General features: G+C 38.5%; 2 protein-coding genes across 2 annotated transcripts; one reads left to right on the forward strand and one right to left on the reverse strand.

Moving 5' to 3' along the window:
* The first annotated feature begins 307 nt into the window (after nt 1-307).
* LOC138902965 (uncharacterized) lies at nt 308-655 on the forward strand. The gene has a single exon (XM_070190872.1). The coding sequence runs from the start codon at nt 308-310 to the stop codon at nt 653-655; it is 348 nt and encodes a 115-aa protein (XP_070046973.1).
* Nucleotides 656-14,974: 14,319 nt separating this feature from the next.
* On the reverse strand, nt 14,975-19,384 carry LOC104106450 (uncharacterized oxidoreductase At4g09670-like). Its single transcript, XM_009615000.4, has 2 exons — nt 18,718-19,384; nt 14,975-15,742 (listed from the first exon to the last, which is right to left on the reverse strand). The coding sequence occupies exons 1-2, from the start codon at nt 19,177-19,179 to the stop codon at nt 15,122-15,124; spliced, it is 1,083 nt and encodes a 360-aa protein (XP_009613295.1). The 5' UTR covers nt 19,180-19,384; the 3' UTR covers nt 14,975-15,121.
* Nucleotides 19,385-20,672: the final 1,288 nt, after the last annotated feature.

Genomic DNA, 20,672 nt, shown 5'->3' on the forward strand with positions numbered 1-20,672 from the left:
AAGGGTAGCGAGAATAAAGTGGCGGACCACTTGTCCCGATTGGAGAAGGAGGGGAGGCCACATGAACGGCCTTGAGATAAATGATTCATTTCCCAAAGAGCAACTCCTAGCCGTTTCAATGACCGGAATGCCATGGTTTGCCGACTTAGCAAACTATCTTGTGAGTGGTATTGTACCAAATGAGTTTTCTTTAAACCAAAGGAAGAAGCTCAAATGGGATTGCCTTGACTATTATTGGGATGAGCCGTATCATTTCCGAATATGTACCGATGGTGTGATCCGATGATGTGTGACGGAGGAAGAACAAATGGGTATTCTTGAGGCTTGCCACTCTTCAACGTATGGTAGTCACCATGGTGGAGCAAGAACGGCGGAAAAAGTTTTGAGTTGTGGATTCCATTGGCCTACTCTCTATAAGGATGCTAGTGATCTTGTCAAGCGGTGTGATGAATGCCAAAGGGCTGGTGGGATCCTAAAGAAGAATGAAATGCCTCTCACTACCATTTTGGAGATAGATATCTTCGATATGTGGGGTGTTGATTTTATGGGTCTGTTTGTTAGCTCTTGTGGGAACACCTACATTCTAGTTGCGTGGATTATGTATCTAAATGGGTTGAGGCCACTGCTTTGCCCAACAATTAAGCAAGGAGTGTAGTGGCATTCTTGAAAAAGAACATCTTCACGAGGTTTGGTACCCCAAGAGCCATTATTAGTGATGGGGGTTCGCATTTTTACAACAAGGCTTTTGATACCTTACTCACAAAGTATGGTGTCACTTACAAAATATCAACCCCCTACCATACTCAAGCAAGCAGACAAGTTAAAGTCTCCAACCGGTAGATAAAGAGTATTTTGTCAAAGATAGTCAATGCCAACCGGACGGATTGGTCAAGAAAACGTGATGATGCTCTTTGGGCTTATAGAACAGCCTATAAAATACCTATCGGGATGGCTCCATACCGGTTAGTGTTCGGGAAGGCATGCAATCTTCCGGTAGAACTTGAGCATAAGGCCATGTGGGCTTTGAAGAAGTTGAACCTTGAATGGGATGTCGCGGCAAATCTAAGGATGTCACAATTGAATGAGCTTGATGAATTCCGGTATCATGCTACACAAGCTCGTCTCTTTACAAGGAGAAGATGAAGTGCCTCCATGACAAGTACATCCACAACAAGGAATTTAAAGAGGGTGATCTTGTGCTATTGTTCAATTCCCGGTTACGAATGTTTTCGAGCAAGTTAAAGCCAAAATGGAGTGGCCCTTTTGAAGTGGTGAATGTAACCCCCCTTGGTGCTCTAGATTTGAAAAATAAGAATGATGAGCTGTTTAGAGTAAATGGAAACTGGGATAAACATTATCGTGGCAATGTTGATGATGGCCACATTGTGGCGGTTCTTCATTTCAAATGATTGGTAATCTGCATCGTATCGCGACGTTAAATCAAGTGCTTCTTAGGAGGCAACCCATGTACCTTTTAATTTTTCTTGTTTTTCTTCATTGTTAGATAGCTTTATTTTGTGCTAACCAGTTTTAAAGTGTATGCAGGAATGGGTGTGCATTGTAGGGATAGTGCAAGAATAATTGGCTAAGTGTCACAAAAGTGCGGACCACACAACAATTATGCGGACTGCACAATCTCTCTGCGGCCGCACAACTGGAAGATAAAAAATGCATGGTCTCTGAAGTTTGGCCTGTCAAATTTCCTTAACAATTTGCGGCCGCACTCACTTTTGTGCGGACCACAGAAATTCTTCCAAGGTACAGGTAAGGAGTGTGGACCGCACTCAAAATTGTGCGGCCGCACTCAGGTAAGTTCTAGGCTCGACGGGTCAACCTATAAATAGGGCTTTTCATAAGTTTTTACACTTTACACTCTCTGAAATCTCAAGCCCTAAGCAAGCACAGTGCATCTCTCATTTCATCAAGTTAGATTCTCACCTGCATCATTCACTACTGGTATGTTCAATCCATGTTAGATTTTTTTTCTTTCTTCTTAATTTGTGTTCTTGTTTTCTTTGATTAGTTTAGTTTTATGTAGGCCTATAAATGTCAAATATGCTTAATATGTGCTTAAAAATCACGTGGATAGCTTTGTATGTGTTAATTAGGGACCGGGTAGACCACTAAGCTTGTCAATTTCTACAAACCATGTCTAAATTGTAAAGAATTGCATGAACCCTAGTTCACTGCCCATGAAATTCACATTGTGCGGCCGCACACATTTTTGTACGGTCCGCAGTCCTTTAACTTAGGGCTTAGGTGTGCTTGAATTGTACAAAACGCACTCAAACATATGTGGTCCGTAGTAAAATTATGTGGTCCGCACTTTTGGTTATGCGGCCGCAACAAAATTGTGCGGTCCGCACTGATGAATGATCAGAGAACCCAGTATTCTGAACCTGGGGATGTGTGGTCACACTCAAAATTGTGCGGTCCAGACTTTTGGTTGTGCGGCTGCACTCACTTTTGTGAGGTCCGCACTTTTGGTTGTGCGGCCACACTCACTTTTGTGCGGTCCACACTACCTCGTCTTTTATTTCCACAACTGGCCTTCAACTGTCATGTATATATCTGTGTCCTATGAACCTAAACTCTAACTGATTCTTATTGTTATGAATTGCAGACGATGGTTAGATCACGTGCTAGAGGAGATACATCAAAAGGGAGGGCAGAACCCTCCCGAGGACGAGGCAAGAGTAAACTACCACTTGCCATTCAGAGGACCATAGGCAAGAAACCAACCGCCAATAGAGTTCTTGAACCCACCAAGACCAGTGAGTATCTCCCATCTGGGGAAGCTTCTGAGGGTAACTTCGTGCGAGCACAGCCAGAATCCCAATCACAACAAATCCCGGGTAGATTCCACTTGGTAGATGAGCAATCTTTCACTGCTAGTTCTTCTGAAGGTTCGGAAGAGGGTAGCCCAGATTCTGAGCCCTATTCCTTACATGCCCCATCTGCATTAATCAATGTTGATGATGAGGATGATGTCCCAGACGATAGTAGAGGGGGGTGATGCTACAGTGGGGGGTTTAGAGAGGTCGAGGAGAAGGGAGATGTGGGAAGACAGATTTGTTAGCTTGACTGCCTTCAACAGATTTAGAGAGTGGTGGCCCCAGAGATCACTCACTCTTGAGCGTGGTGGCCCCAGAGATCACTCACTCTTGAGCGACAATTCTTGATGAAGGATTTGGACAGGCACAACCCAAATGTCCTTAGACAGTTCCAGGAGAGAAAATGATGGAAATGGTTCACCCAAAGAGTCCTCGATGCAAATGAGCACTTGGTTAAAGAATTTTATGCCAATGTGACTCATATTAAGAAGGGTACCAAGGTGACAAAAGTGCAAAATCTGAAAATTCGATTCGACTCCTGTGCTTTGAACTCTTATGTGGGATTTGAAGAAGTGGAGGCAGTCCAATACTTGGAAAAGCTGGCTATGGGTGATGCAGCTCGCCCGTGGCTAGCTGGGATTTTGGCTATTCGAGGATCAACACCTCTGTGGTTTACAGCAAGGGTTCCCATAGTTTGGGCCACCCTAAATTTTGAAGCAAAAGGATGGCAAACATTTGTGTGCAGCCGCATTGATCCGTGCCTAAATGAGAACAACCTCCCACTTCCCCGAGCAGTCATGGTGGCTTCGATTATGGCTGGGTTTCCGATTAATGTTGGTGCCATGATGTCCACCAACATCACATTAGTTGTCCAAAAAATTGGTTGCCAAAATTGCATCTGTCGGAGATCAACCACTAGACTTACTTATGGAGGGAGCACTTTCAAACCCAGCGGTACCAGAGGCATCACATATAGCAGTCGGCCAATTTGAGGAACCGCTTGCGACTACCCACACCGCTGAGGAGATGATCCAGATGCTCAGCAACCCTATTGTCCCTCAGCCAGGTGATGATGAGATACAACTAGAGGAGACAGAGGGTGCTGCGGATCCCATGCAGACTGAGACTACATAGGAAGTTATCTTAACTCTTTACCCTTCCATGTTCTTATTTTTATTAAGCATTGGGGACAATGCTTATTTTTATTGATTGACATTGAAATTTGGCCTATAATAACTCTTATACTATTTTTCCCCTTTATCTTTGTTTTCTCTTTAGTATGTATATATTCTCCCCCTTCGTTTGATGTATATATCCAGTCTCCCTTATGTATATATTCATTTTACTTCGGTTTGTATATTCATTTATCTTGCTTTCCGTAGTTTATTTCGTAGCTTCTTTACTTTGTCTTTCTTAGTAGTATAACTTCTTATTTACTTTAGTAGTTTCTTTTTTATTTGTTAGCTTCTTTTTACGTTTGAGTGATCAATAAGCCTTTGGCTTTCTTAATGCCACGGTTCTTTCCAAAGGTGGATTTTGTGTTAACCATGTGGCTCTTCCCAATGATGGATGGCGTGACAACCTTCTTAAGGGATTGAGTCCGTTTTCTTTTATGTTTAGGAAAATATAGTAGTATCGAATAAAATAGTCTCAAGCATGCTTCACTTGGTACCAACACATTTACCTCCGACCTTATGGTTAAAAACAAAGTTGTTGGCATTAAATAGCTCTAGTTGTGACCTTTTGACTTTTGTGTTGACTTAAACAGTCATCGAGTGGTTCAGTCGTGCCATTTGTGATTCTCAATCTTAACTAGTGTTGTTGTAGGCCCTCGAATCCGTTCTCTTTAGCAATCCAGCAACGTGAAAGGGGAGGTATTGAATTGCAAGTCCAAGTTCCCGTGCTAATAGTCTAGAACTTGCCCCGAATGTTTTGCTAGGCAAAATTCTAAGTGTAGCTTGGATTGAGAAATGATTGTAGGCTCTCCTTGATCCGATTTGAATGGCATAAATCAATCAGGCCATCGGCCTATATCAAACATGTTGCAGCGTGCAGCCCGATCCCCTAAATATCCTCACAAATCAGGCCCTCGGCCTCACTTAGACATAAATCTCTGGAGCCACTCGGGCATTTCAGTAAAAATGGGATATTCTGCCCAAAACAACATTTATATGCATCAAAATAGAGTACTAAAACTGAGTTATGCAGTAAACAGGTATAACCATGACTAAGTATAGATTTTCAATCGAAAACAGTGATAGGATAGTAAGAAAAGGCCCCTAAGGGTCCGAACAGCACTAGCACAAGGCCCAAAACATGGCATTCAGCCCAATTTACAGAAATGCTTTCTAAAACATATAAGTATCATATAGTTTCAACAAAATATGCAACTTTACAGTTGCTATGGGACAGACCAAGTAACAATCCTCAACAATGGACGTCCACACTCCTGTCACCTAGCATGTGTGTCACCTCAAAATAGTAGAATGATACGAAATTTGGGGTTTCATACCCTCGGGACTAGATTTACAATCGTTACTTACCTCAAACATATCAAGTCCCTACTCCGTGATGCTCTTGCCTCTCTACTCGGCCTCCAAATTCTCCAAATCTATTCACAATCAGTACAATACCATCAATATACGCTAATGGAGTGAATTTCACAAGAAAAACTACAAAATTAGGCCAAAATCCAAAATTAGCTAAAACCCGAACCCCGAGCCCACGACTCATAATCGGGTAAAAGTCACAAATTACGAACACACATTCACTCACGACTCCAACCATACTAGTTTCACTCAAATCTGACTTCGAATCGACATTCAAATCCCAAAAATTCATTTTATGAAGTTTCTACAATTTTCCCCAAATTTCCACCTCAAAATAGTCCAAAATCACCTAACGAAGCTAATGGAACTGTGAGAATTAAATTCTGAGATCGTTTACACATAGGTCAACATCCGATTGACTTTTCCAACTTAAGCTTCTACTTTAGAGACTAAGTGTCTCATTCCACTCCGAAACCACTCCGAGCGTGAACCAACCAACCCGATACAACACAATACAGTTAAACAACACATAAAGAAGAAGAAATGGGAGAAACGAGGTTGTAATACTAAAAATGACAGGTCGGGTCGTTACAGGCATGCCGTCTAATAACCTCGGACATGACCTCCTGATATGCCCAGAACCACCACACTCAAAACACACATCTTGTTATTGTGGCTGTTGGAATTGAACCTGACCTGAACAGGCGAGATAACCACGGTGATATCTCTGAATTGGAGGCATGCTGATAGGAGCTGATGGTGCACTGTAGGCTGGCTTCCCAAAATAAGGCACATAAGGACCACGAGCCCCAGAAGCACTGTAAAATGCCTGAAGCGCTGAATGAAATGACCTGGGAGGATGGCCTCTACCAAAAGCACCCACGCCTCCAGACGTGGCACCGCTGAAACCACCAGAACGAGGATGAATGTTCCAAAAGTGGGGAATAATGTTACACCTCATGATTTCGTACGTGGAAGTACGCCATAAGTAAATTGATATAATCTTGAAAATGAGATGTTACATCCGTACGTTAAAACTTCATCGTAAGTTAAGCGACATAAGTTCGGGAATGAGATTATTTTGGGATTATAAGTATTACATTATTTCAAACAAGTGATAAGTAAATTTGTAAAGGTGAGAGGGTAAGCAAATCGAAGAAGATGAGTTTCGTCGAAATTTGTCAATTTGAGATAAAATACGGTCCAAGCTATAATACTTGGCATTTATGTACTAGTGTCATACAAGGTACCACATGACCATGATTGTAAGGTGTATAAAGTGTGTTAAAAGTATGTGGTATTTTAAGTAATTTGAGATAATTCCTAATAATATGAATAATTGAGTAATTATTGTTTAATGGGGGATTAACAAATTAATTAAGTAACTAAGTGAATAAGAATTGTGATAAGGATAAACCCCCCATGTGGAAGCCACCACATACCTTAATTTGCCACATTTTCTAATAACTTAATGAGTCATGGTTATCTTATTTTCTCCAGATCATTGGACACAATACAATTCAAAGAGCATTTGGCATATTAATTTGTTTAACGTTTAGATGGGTGTAATAGTTATAGTATTTTAGTCTAAGATCGGTCAATTGAAACTCAAGAAAATTGCCTACGGTGAATCATTTCTCCAGGTTTCAGTCGTATTTCATTTTTTTGCAATTGGTTTTGTTGCTTTCTTTAACGCATGAAAAGAGAATCAGAAGATGCTGGTCTAGCTTTCTATACATCGCAAATTCCTGAAAAATGGTAGGCAACTTAGTAACGTGACATTTCTGCTTCAACAAGAATTCGAGCAAGAATATCATACGAATTTTTCCCTACTCCAGGTATGTTATGGCTAAGCCCTTTCTTCATTTTGGCATGATCTCGTAATTACATGTGTTTGATAACGAGGCATAAAGAGACGTTCATACTCCCCAATTTATATACATTATCCTAGACTCATAAATTACAGTATTTTCCTTATCGGGACTTTATTTTTAATTAAGTATTGTCTTCTTCCAGTCAAGAGAGCAGAGAGCCTATATTTACAGTATTACAGTATTTTCATTACCATCGAGCTATAATCGATGGGCAGGCCCCTATTGGGCAACCTCTAATCAGATGGTAAGTTATATACCGAGCCTACTGTGGACGAGCGCCTATGAGCGAGCCCAGCATGCCGAGATACAGAGCCTAATATGGCCGAGCGCCTATGAGCGAGCCTACTACGGCAGAGTAGTTATATATATATACCGAGCCTTATAAGGCCGGACATCTATTTTACTTACTATATTGATATAGTTGAGGCACTATCAGTAGGTAAGCATATCTTCAGATTATCTTTGACTCCCAGTTGCTTTCAGTTATTATATTATTAGTTTAGTTTCAGCTTTCAATATATTGCCTTACTTACTTGGTACATTATTTCGTACTGACGTCCCTTTTCTGGGGGAGCTACATTTCATGCGTGAAGGTTCAGCCAGACAGACGGGTAGACCTCCTCATTAGGTATTACCCGAGTTCAGCTTGATCGGTAAGCTCCATTCCCTTCGGAGTTGCTGGGTCTAGAGCTTTGTGTACATCTTATATATATATATATATATATATATATATATATATATATATATATATATATATATATATATATATATATATATATGTATGTATGTATGTCGGGGCCATGTTCCGATCACAATACATCCATCAGTAGGGGCTTGTAGACATATCCTGTCAGTTAGTGCAGTATGTTGGGCTTGTAGGCCTTGTATGTATATTTGGTTGGTTTGCTAGCTGTAGTAGCTATGACGGCCTTGCCGGCCCAACTTTATATTTATGTTTAGTCCGCGTTGGTTTCCATTCAGTTTTATATCTTGCTTCGCAAATTGTCTTGCAATGTGGCCCATGGCCAAAGTATGACGTTATATGTTCAGAGCCCCTTAGTCGCAAGTTGGTATGCAAGGATAGATGAGGCACCGGGTGCCGGTCTCGCCCCCTATGCTCGGGGAAGGACATGGGTCCTCATAAGGTGTGCCACTTAAATGAATAGGAAAGAGCTTGGTGAACTTATCCAACCTCAACATAGCCTCAGAAGACAAAGCGGGCCTATCACCAGACTGTACCGCAACAACCGGCTAAACCACCTCAACTGGCGAGGCTGCTGGAGGCTGAAACTGGGGAGCCACCTGCTCCAGGGTGTGAGTATAGGGAGTCTTTGCACCTCCCCTAGCCCGAGAGATGACTGGTGCTATCGGAAAGGTACCGGTTTTGACACACTCTTCATAAGGCCCACCAAACGGACTAGAATGTCCTGTAGCACTGAAGTGGCTATGAACCGCTCCGGGACCTGAGCTGGTCCCACAGGTACAGCCTGGGCTGGAACCTCCTCATCAAAATCTACCTGAGGCTCCAATGTTGGAACTGTTGCTTGAACTCTAGGCTGAGCTCTGCCTCTGCCTTGGCCTCTGGCGCGACCTCGGCCTCGACCTCTACCCATAGTCGTAGCTGCCATAAGGGGCTCTAGCTTTTGTCCGACGGTAGATGCAGTGCGTGTTCTCGCCATCTGCGAGATAACAAGAATAGAAGGGTTCAATAATCAATGATAGAATAAAATCGCACGACAGAGTAATAAGGAAGTGACATTTTTCCTAAACTCCACAGCCTGTGAAAGATAAGTACAGACGTCTCTGTACTGATCCTCCAGACTCTACTAAGGTTGCTCATGACTCGTGAGACCTAGGCAACCTAGTGCTCTGATACCAACTTGTCACGACCTGGAAATCCCACCTTCGGGACCGTGATGGCGCTTAACATTATATTTGCTAGGCAAGCCAACGTTAGAACAGTTTATCCATTTTTAACTGTTAAAATTAAATAACAATAAAGAAACCGGAATAACTGAAATAAATTCCGAAGTAAACTGCGGAAAAACATAACAAGTGAAATAACTAATACAGCTCTGAATCTGGTGTCACCGGTGCACGAGCTACTAGAATGCTACAAATAAAGGGCTTAATAAAAGTAAAGATGTCTAAAAAAAATACACAACTAAGATAAAGGAGGAGGGGACTCCAAGGTTGCGAACGCCGAGCAGTTGTACCTCAAGTCTCCATACTGACAATCAGCCCGAGCAATCTACTGACCGCTGTTAGGACCAACTCCAAAATTTACACAAGAAGTGCAGAGTGTAGTATGAGTGCAACCAACCCCACCATGTACTCTGTAAGTTTCGAGCCTAACCTCGACGAAGTAGTGACGAGGCTAAGGCGGGTCACTTACAATATAACATGTATGCAGTATAAGCTAATGATAGAAACGAAAAATACATAAATGAAATAAGGCAGTTAACTCATGGAAATAACTCAATCTGCAAAGAAAATCAGTAAATGCAAGAAATATCAATCCTTAGATTCTCGTATGAGAGTACCGAAGCCAACACAACACAATAAGGAATAGAAACACATAAATTATTGTGGCGCGTAACCCCATCCCACCGTACAACACTATCCTCCCTTATTCCCCCATATATATATATATATATATATATATATATATATATATATATATATATATATATATATATATATCGATATATTAAGTAAATATATGCTCCGGCGCGCAACCCGATCCTATCATATAGTCATAATCAATATCGTAATCACCCTTATTTCACCATATCAATCCACCCTTATTTCACATGTTATAGTGCGCAACCCGATCACACCATATCAATATAAATTCACCTTTATTTCACCATATCAATCCACCTGTTGCGGCGCGCAACCCGATCCTACCATATCAATATAAATAAATCAATAAGTGCAATCAATTTAACAACTCAAATCACAAGAATCTCTACTATTAATGAATATGAAGCAGAACCAGAAAGGAAGTCTCGTGCCAAATTGCGAATTCACTATAATTAATATTAAGCATTAAGACAAGTCAGGTAAATGACAATTAAAGGGTGCAAGTAAGTCAATTAAGACAAGTAACAATCAATCATGGGAGCATGGGATAATCTAATATGTTTAACACTAGAATAATAATTGACAAGTAGCAAGTAAAGGCATGGAAGCATTTTTAGCATGTAACAGTTAAGACATGGAATGAAACAATTAATGAAATACGGAAAGCAGGAAAACAAGTATTTTGGCGGCGTATATATACTCGTCACTTTGCATATACGCCGCTACATATGAATTTCACATAGCACATAGCTCAAGGGTTTATAACTCCCTCAAATCAAGGTTAAACCCAACACTTACCCCACTCCACAATCCACTCAAAATTCAATCACGACCTTGTCTTTTGAACAAGCCTCCAAACCAACCAAATCTAGCAAATTATTAACCAAACAATTCAAATTAAGTTTTAGAAACTACTCACGAATGAAAGAGGTTCAATTTAGATCATTATTTAAAAAGTCAACAAAAGTCAACCCCCGGGCCCGTTTGGTCAAAATCAGAGGTCCGGACCAAACCTGATACGAAGATTGTGATTGCGATGATCGTAATTGCGATCAACTCTTTGCAAATGCAAAAAGTCTCAGAGCCTGTCGACATCGCAAATGCGAACCTGCCCCCTTCGCATCTGGAGACTTCACTTCGAAAAAGCGAAGTTGACCCAACCCCCACCATGTTTGCATATGCAAGGCTTACCTCGCATTTGCGACCAGGTCCTCGCAAATGCGAGATCTGCAGACCTGATGCACCAACACTCTTCTAAGTTCAAAACATCACTCTGTGGTCTGTTCGAAACTCACCCGAGCCCTCGGGGCTCCAAACCAAACATGCACAAAAGTCCAAAAATATCATACGAACTCGCTCCCGCGATCAAAATACCAAAATAACACCTAGAACTACAAATCGGACACCAAAACGAATAAATTTTCCAAAGAACTCAAGAACTTTCATTTTAACTATCGGACGTCCGAATCATGTCAAAACAACTCCGTTTTGCACCAAATTTTGTAGACAAATCATAAATACGATAATGAACCTATACCAAGTTTCGGAACCGAAATCCGGATCGGTAGCAACAAAGTCAAACTACGATCAAACTTATTAATTCTTTAAACCTTTAAGCTTCTTGTTTTAAATAAATTGCGATAATTCCTGCTAGGGACTTTCAAATTTGATTCTGGGCATACGCCCAAGTCTCAAATCATGATACGGACCCACAGAGAATGTCAAAATACTTATTCGGGTCCGCTTGCTCAAAACATTGACCGAAGTCAACTCAAATGAGTTTGTAAGACACGATTGCACATTTTTATCAAATTTTCACATAAAAAACTTCCGAAAAAAGACACGTACTGCGCATGCAAATCGAGGAAGGCTAAACAGAGCTAATCGAGGTTTTGAAATACATAATTTAAGGTTAAAATAGTAAATGACCTATCGGGTCATCACATATTCAAACCAAACATATCACAATATTTTACTGTTCGATATATTATCCAAACCAAACATCCCAAATTACAATTGATTAATGAAGAACATAGTATTCAAACCAACATACCATAATATTCTAATAAAGAATACAATATTCAAAACCAAACATATCACAATATTCTAATTTGGAATACAGTATTCAAACCAAACATACTATAATATTCTAATTTAAAAATATATTATTCAAATCAAACATACTTTTATTTATATTTATTGTGTATATATTATTTTACTTAAAATATTAACATACTTTAATAGTATATTTTTTAATGTATAGAAGAAAATAAACTTCTATAACAACAAAGGTTTCGATAGTAAAAAAAAATGTTAATGGATAATCCTTTTTTATTCTTTAATTTTGGTCCAAGTTTAAAAAAGGATGAAGTAAGATTTTGAGTGAATTTACTTTGTATATATAGCTTCCTTTAATTTAGGGGACAAATTTATTAGGTAGTTATTGTCCTTTGACTAAATGAATATGTGAGGTAATTAATTATTATGTATCACATATAATTTTATAATTGAGGTATAGAGTATTAAGGATTCTTTAAAGGGGTATACAATAAAAAGTGCTTGAATCCATTTTACTTCTTTGGGTGTTTATTTTTTTTTTATGTTTAACCTGTCTCCGCTAGCGATAGGGGTGAATGGGAAGGCACTCCATCAGAAAATTAAACTGAGGTCATTTAAAGTTCAAGAGCAATGACTCTTGAACAATGACTCTTTATGACCTACTCTCAAAGGGGAGCGCTCCCAAACCGGGCTCAATTGAATCTTTTTCGTCAGAAAATTATAGGATACGAACGAGATAATATATATATGTGTAAATTGTTGAATCCTATTACGAAAGGCAATTTCGGTATCGTATCAAAAGTGACTAAAGGTTTTAGATCGCAATTTTGAATCCGACACGTGGAATTCTTACATTCTTCTAATCTCTTTGTTGCAACTTCTGGCTTTAATTTATGCAGTCTTGATTTAGAATCATCATACTTCTTTTGTCCCACAAAAATGATAACAGTGGAAGTATGATGATCAAAATATTTTAGTATTTTTAGTGGAATTCATACATCAACTCTACAAAAAATTTAAAAGTTTTGAAAGTTACAAAATAAATACTACAAATCATTAGTATAGCCTTAAAAGTAGGGGTGTTCAAAATCGAACCGAAACTGAAGCTTAATGGTTTATTGGTATCGAGTTAACGGTTTAACGGACAGGGAACGGATTGAAATTTTTTTATTAACGGCTTATCGGTTTGGGGGCGGATTATTCAATTTTCTTAACGGATAATCCGTTAACCCGTTAAGAATATATATATATATATATATATATAATTTATTTTTATCCATAACTATATATTAAATATCAAAAACTCTTCCACTTTTTCTAGCTATTTGCTTAGTTTATTCTCTCACCCTACTATAAGATTGTTTAAGTTGCTGTCTATGGTTCACCTCTGCTTTTGTTTTTTAAAACTAATGCCTGCTGTCTATGTTTAATAGAAGAACAACAGTGTTGTTGCCACAACTTTTATCCCACAATATTGGCGATAGTACTGTCTTGAATTATGTTATGGGGAAATAGCGCATCAGTGTTTCCTGTAAATTGTTTACTACTTATAATCCATCCCTATTTCTATACATAACTGCCTTTTGCTCGGTGTTGTTTGTATGGTTAATGATATAGCGTGAAATGCCTGGTTGAGAGTTTAAGTTAGAAATTTGAAGTTGTTGTTTGAACTTTGAAGCTGCATAAATTCAAGCTCTGTTAGGCGTTAGCTGCAGGCCAAACATTTCTGTGTATTTTGCTCACTTATGGATTAATCATTTTGAAATATGTATCATGGACTCACTTTGAATATAGACTAGAATTTCCTATTCTGAATTTGTATGCTAGGCGTTAACAGACATATGTATGTCGGACTCATGTAATGTAGTCTGCTTTGGGATTTAATGACAGGCGTTAACATACATGTATGTCTGGACTCATATGTAGTCTACTTTGGGATGCAATCTAGCCTACAATGTGTTCTACTTTTTTCACTCTACAACACATGACATACTGCATCATTTTTATGTAGGCGTTAGCAAACATGTTTGTCGGGACTCAATGTGTAATTTCCTATTATGAATTTGTATGCTAGGCGGTCAACAAACAATTAATGCACGCAATATAGATTTAATTAGGCCGATAAACCGCCCGATAACCGCCCGATAAGAAGTAAACCGATATCAATCCGCCTGATATCTTATCGGGTGGCTAGCGAATTAATACATTTAAAAGCCGATAATCGTTAAGAGTAATTAACCGCTCAATCCGCCCGATAACCAGCCCTACTTAAAAGCAAATGCTTCCTGCTTGACGTTGGCACATGAAAACGGCTCGTGTCTCTAGAAAGGAAAATTTTCTTTTTTACTTTAGACAAATGTACTATTTTATTTTTTTCGATACCGTTAATAGCGGATTAAAAAGACCTACTCACAGCATATTGTTCCCTTAATTTTTACTGCATCCGCTCCTTAGTGTTGGTCATTTGGCAAATTAAATTTTGTTAGTGAGAACTAACGAACAACAATACAATCAAACACCTTTCTCTTTCTTTAAGGAAACTTTCCAAACAGTTATATGCATTACAAGAAGTTGAGACTTCATGGAAAAAACAGCCAACTAGGGGCGTTATTGGTAAACACACGAGTGCAAGACATACAAAGCTCTAACAAACAAGCAAATTATGCAGCGTTCTAATTTACAACTATAAGACAACTTTCAGCTGGCTGAAAACCTCTGTACATTGATGCTTTGACTGCATCCACCATAAGTCCTTCTGCTTATTGTTGGTCACTTCACCTCGGGCTAGGGCTTTAATATTTTAACAAACCTTGCACTTTCAATTCCTTTATACAATCTAATTTACAATTGATTCAAACTTAGGCTTGCTCCTCGTCCTTCCAGTATTTTGAAAGCTTCATCTACACAGTTGTTTGCCAGCTTTCTTCAATATTGTTATTTAATTCAATTCAATGAGATATGGTCACTTACCTTCACCATTTACTTTAGTTTTTATGGTCTCTCCAATAGATCACAGTGACGTGATGTGAATTGTAAACCAAGGTTCTAAAGTTAAACATACTGAGCATGTTCATAATCAAATTCGAGAAGTTTATTGAATGCAGTCATACAAGGATGCTCAAACCAGATACAATCACACATGCAAACCAAAGCAGCTAGACTGCAATTTAAAGCGTAGCACCAATTTATAGAAGAATCCTATTTGTATGACCAGCAGCAATCAACTTACAATCTCCACAGCTTCGAAACCTTTTTCGATCGATGCTTTGACAGCATCCAAAACCAGAGTTGTCTTCCTACTAAGAGTTGGCCACTTCTTCTCAGGTTTCGAGCCTTCATTTTTAATACTTGCAACCAGTCTAGAGAATTCCTTCACCATGAGAGCTTCCTGTGGAATGTCTGTCATGACCGTGTGCTCGCTAGGTTTTGGCTCCCATCCTGTTACAAGTTCTTTAAATCCAGATTCTACAGCTGAAACAAATGAAGCTTTCTTCTCCTCAAAAGGGATGATAAAGTCGTGAAGGTGTAACGTGCCCTTGGTTCCAACAGCAGTTAAATCCATTGTCAAGTTGGATAGGAAAGAGCAATGAAAACTTGCCACTTTCCCATCTTCCCACGATAAAGAAGCACCGCATGATATAATCACCCCCGCCTTGTTGAACACAGGGTTGCGTAAAGCAATTACTGATTTGGGAAGCTCAAAATCAGCAGCCCACAGAATTCCCCTAATGCAATACCACCCAACATCACCAAGAGCACCAAGAGCATCAAGATCTGGCTTTACTCGAATGTCATTCTCAAGGAAGTTCCGATCAGCAGCAAATGTGAAACAAGTGTTTACCTGCAGAGCTCATTAGATATCAACTTTAGGTATACTAATATTAGCAGATAGAAAGAAATTCATAGCACTGAATCCAGCAGAAGGGTATGTAGTTGTATAAGTGAAAGCAGAGAGCAAGAAGAATACTTAGCTAATCAATACTTATAGAACATTGCAAAATAATGTCAACACATAAAGATAATAAACGGATCTGATTCTGGCACAAACAAGCTAGTACAAGTGAGACCTCACGGATCCAGGATTTAAATTCTATGAGTTCAACTTTTAAGGGTTTTAATATTGAACCCATTATATTTTAAAAGTTATGGGTTCGTATCTACTATTTTTGTAATTTTATTAAATTTTTACATATAAATTTTATTCCGCGTCGAAAGTTATGGGTTCAATTGAACCCAGTAGTAACACACTGCATCCGCCACTGTCTCTAGTGCAACTAGGTCCATAGTTCCGGAAACTATACGCAGATCAAGATCGATAAAAGGAAGTTTCACAGTAACTAACTCATACCCGTTATCAAATCCTACAGTTCCAACTATATGGGAATCAAGATTTATAAAAAGAAGTTTCACAATAAGTCACTCAAGCCCTTTATGAAATCCTACTCAAAGGAACATGGAAGCCCTTGTGGCAGAACAGGAAACCTAATGATCTGCAAAACATTGCTTTAAGTTAATCACAATAAAACTACAGACGTGGAACTACCATGAAAGGTTTGTATAACAAAAGCACCAATCAATCAACTAAAGCCTAAATCTGTTAGAGTCAACTCTATCAATAATTTGTATACAGTTCACTCTGTTGGATAACCAATGTGTCACATGTAACAAATTCTAAAAATATAGATGGAATTAAAAAGACTGCCTGCATATGGTAACATTCCTTCCCCCACCCCCCACCCCACCCCCTCTGACTTAAGATCTGCAAAACATTGCTTCAAGTTAATCACAATAAAACTACAGACGTGAAACTACCATGAAAGGTTTGTATAACAAAAGCACCAATCAGTCAACTAAAGCCTAAATCAGTTAGAGTCAACTCTATCAATAATATGTATACAGTTCACTCTGTTGGATAACCAATGTGTCACATGTAACAAATTCTAAAAATATAGATGGAATTAAAAAGACTGCCTTCATATGGTAACCTTCCTCCTCCCCCCCCTCCCCCGACTTAAGATCAAGGCCCCTCAACTCACCCCTACGATTAGACTTCCTAAATCAAGTTTGTACAAGGTTTAACTGTTTGCCTAATGGGTAAGGAGGGGGACCTATGTGTAACCTTGAGGGGTCTCCGGACCCCGTAAACATTTTTTTTTTTTGATAACTGTGGTGTCCGGGTCAGCTTGCGCACCTCGACTAATTACACAGGATACCTGCCACCTCCCACCAGCAACAAGTACCAGATAACTCTATCCACAAGGCTTGGATAGATGGGAAGAAATCACCTAGTATTTGCCTCCGCTGGAATTTGAACCTGAGACCTCAAGGTTCTCACCCACTTCATTGACCACTAGGCCACACCCTTGGGTGCCATCCGGACCCCGTAAACTTCGGCAGATATTGTGTATACGTATATGTCTATAAGCCTTGAAAATGGTTAATTTAAATCACTTGACCTCCTCTCTAAAAGCCTTAAGGGGTAATGGTTGAGTAGAATATTGGTGACTCGTCACGTTAAAATACTGGGTCCGTCTGAATGGGTAATACGCTGATGAACAGGGACATTAAACCTAAGTTCTGCCAGTGGAGACAGGGTCATGAACAGTCATTTTTTGGGTTAAAAAATAAGTACTACATCCAAATGCACTATCGCTGATAGACACTAGTTTACACCTTTGGGGTTTGACCACCATTTAGTCGAAAAATGATAACTTATCCAACAAACTTGCTCTACAATGCTCAAAAACACCTATGTTTTTCCTGACTATTCCTTCTTTCACCATGATGAAGAAGTATTCTAGTTCTGATACTGTTGAAACATCCACCCGTTCCCCTAACGCCGTCACTATCACTCAGTTAATCAACTAGTTAAATCCAAAAACTAGCTTGAGCCGGACTATATGAATGCCTCCTATGCATTAAGCTCTTTTGGATCCACTATCCCTCACACAGTGCAACCCTGCTCTACTTGACTAAGTCCGTACTACTCCAATGGAGATAGTTGCTCTACTCAACTCCCCTTTTTGACAACAAGACAGAGATCACCAACTGTGCACTCATTAATTTCAACAAAAATGAAAAGTGCCCTGTCCTTGAAAAAAGAAAAAAAGAGACCCTCCCTACTAAATGTGTATGAAAGATACATCTCCTTTATTTATTGATATGATATATACACGGGATAAATTTAGAACATAGCAACCACGTTCATTATTTTTTAAAACTAATACCGGAAATTATTGCTCCCTAATTGTTACTATTTGATACTATTTTTTTCTCGAAAAGTTTTGCTACTTGATTGTTGGTATATGATGTTACTTTTTCTCCTCTCTTTTTTTCATCTTCTTTTGTCTTCCTCTTCTTTCTTTCTCCCTCTCTTTCTTTTCTTCTTCCCTTTTCTTCCTTTTCACCTTTTCTTGAAGGATGGTCTATCAAAAACAGCTTTTCTAGCTCTCCAGGTAGGGTAAGTTTTGCGTACACACTACCCTCTCCAGATCTTGTGCGATTATACTGGGTATGTTGTTGTTGTATATAAACACGGGATAAATCTTTTATCCCTTTATTGATATCACTCTATTTGACTAATTCTTACCTTATCAGTTCCATAAAAAGCATTTTTTTCTGTATTTTTTTTTTTTTTAATAACCATACTATAAGCTCTCCATAAACAATTAGCAGGCCTGTATCAGAAAGAAATAGCAATAGATATTCTGATAAAGTGTTCTCTTTTCTTTAATCATGAGATAACAAAAATAGCCTTAAAAATCCACAGAAATTTGAACTAAAGTATAAATCATCAGCAATAGGACTCTCACATACCGTTTTGAGTTCACCAAATTGCTGAGGATCAGAAAGAAATTCTCTCATCTTAGCAGTACGAGGATGATGCATCCACATAGTACCATCCATAAACTGCACCCCATTAGATTCACACGCCTCCAATATCACATCCACTTCCTTAACATTTAACCCGACTGGCTTTTCACACAACACATGCTTCTTCTTCTGGGCTACAAGAACGGCCCATTTGATATGCAGACTTGTGGGCAGAGGCACATAAACTGCATCCACATTCGGGTCGTCGAGCACTTCTTCATAGCTTCCGTACACCTTCGCCGTCGCCGGAAAACCGTTCTCGGCGGCGAATTTTCGGGCCTTATCGATTGAACGGCTACCGACGGCGTAGAGCGTGGCGTTTTGCGAAAGGAGTATAGCGCGTGACACCTTTCGAGCGATGTCCGCACATCCCAATATTCCAAATCGTATGGTATAGTTTGCCATTTTTTCGTAGAGTGAACTCGTTGACCGACTGTTGCTCAGTAAATAGCCAAGAATTTATAGGGCCAAAATTATCCACATCACGTATTAAATACTCTTAAATTGAGGTGAACTCATTTGAATGGCACGCCATTTAAGAAGAAAGCGAAGAATTTTGAACTTTGCGACTATAAATGAATAAGAAAAAATTGTCATTTTTTTTGGACATAAATTGAAACGGACGGAGTAAATATACCATTTATAGAAGAAAACATCTATATTTTGTTTTAATTTTAACTAATTTCGTGTGAAAAGAGTCATGTAACTAACATGACTTTTGTAAAGCAGTTCAAAATCATATCTTTCAACATAAATTAATTTAATTTGATGTAAATATTAAATTTAATTATATTTTTTTAGCCTTATTTATAACCAATTTCAGTTACCTAGATCTTTAATTTGGAATATTTATATTAATAAAAGTGATAAGTAAATGAGGGATTAATGAATATGGTCTAATTTTAGGGAAGGAGAAAGGTAAATTACCACCAATCTAATCTCTCATTTCCTTATAGTTTGTTTCATATTTTAGGATTATCAAGTTTAAATGTGAAAATTCTATTCGATTTGTTTATTTTTAAAAATTATATTTAAATATACGATAATTATGTGGAAAATTATATATATTATAACCATTTTTGAAGTGAAATGTTAATGCATTGTAAAATGTTGATCAAGATTTGCTTAGTTTAAATTTCGAGAAGAAAGAGAGTAACATTTTGAGATAGAGGAGTATTTACTTGATTATCTTTTCGCAAGGCCCTCCTGAACTTCCTTCCAGAGCCTGTTGAATAATCTTTATGCATTCTGTATTTCACCGATTCGCACTAAATAACGAGGTAATGAATCTCTTTTTCGTTGCCATTGAACCTGCCAATCAAATTCGTCGTAAGACTCATAATGATCAACTTTATGAAGATCCCATTCTATTTCGGAAGCTCGTAGCATTAGACCCGATAAACCCCAATTTAATGTTTCATCTCCCCCAATAATGCCTACACTTTATTAATTCAAATTTGTGTAACTGTGAATTGCGATAGTAGTAATCCAAAAAGATTTGAGTAGGTCAAAATGTCTATTAAAGTTCATATAATATTCCATAATTAACTAAAAGTGAAAGAAGGTGGTTATCCTTTATGTAAAGTAGTGAGCATTGATGAAAATGCTCGAAAGGAAATAATAGTAGATAGTCTTTTTCAGGGAATAAATAAAAATTTGGAATTACATAAATTAGGAAGTACTATATGATATGGTCTCTCTTTTGAGGAAAGAGAGGGAAATTGTTACCAATATACGCTATTGCTGTAATCAACCCATTTTCTTTTAACTTCGGTAAGGATTTTAAAACAGGAGATAACATTATGTGGTAGTTTAAAGGAAATTTTTCACAAACAATATTTCATGAGATTTTGACTAGTAAGACACACTTTATTTGTGGTTTAAATAGGCGCGTGCAT

The sequence above is a fragment of the Nicotiana tomentosiformis genome, chromosome 12 (assembly GCF_000390325.3).
Source record: "Nicotiana tomentosiformis chromosome 12, ASM39032v3, whole genome shotgun sequence".
NCBI lineage: Eukaryota > Viridiplantae > Streptophyta > Magnoliopsida > Solanales > Solanaceae > Nicotiana > Nicotiana tomentosiformis.

What these genes read in the sequence shown, in the direction of transcription:
- LOC104106450 (XM_009615000.4), bottom strand. Translation starts at nt 19,179, where the DNA reads ATGGCAAACTATACCATACGATTTGGAATATTGGGATGTGCGGACATC. An exon ending in AATTTGGTGAACTCAAAACG is followed by an intron (nt 15,743 to 18,717) that starts GTATGTGAGAGT and finishes TGAGCTCTGCAG; the next exon opens with GTAAACACTTGTTTCACATT.
- LOC138902965 (XM_070190872.1), top strand. Translation starts at nt 308, where the DNA reads ATGGGTATTCTTGAGGCTTGCCACTCTTCAACGTATGGTAGTCACCAT.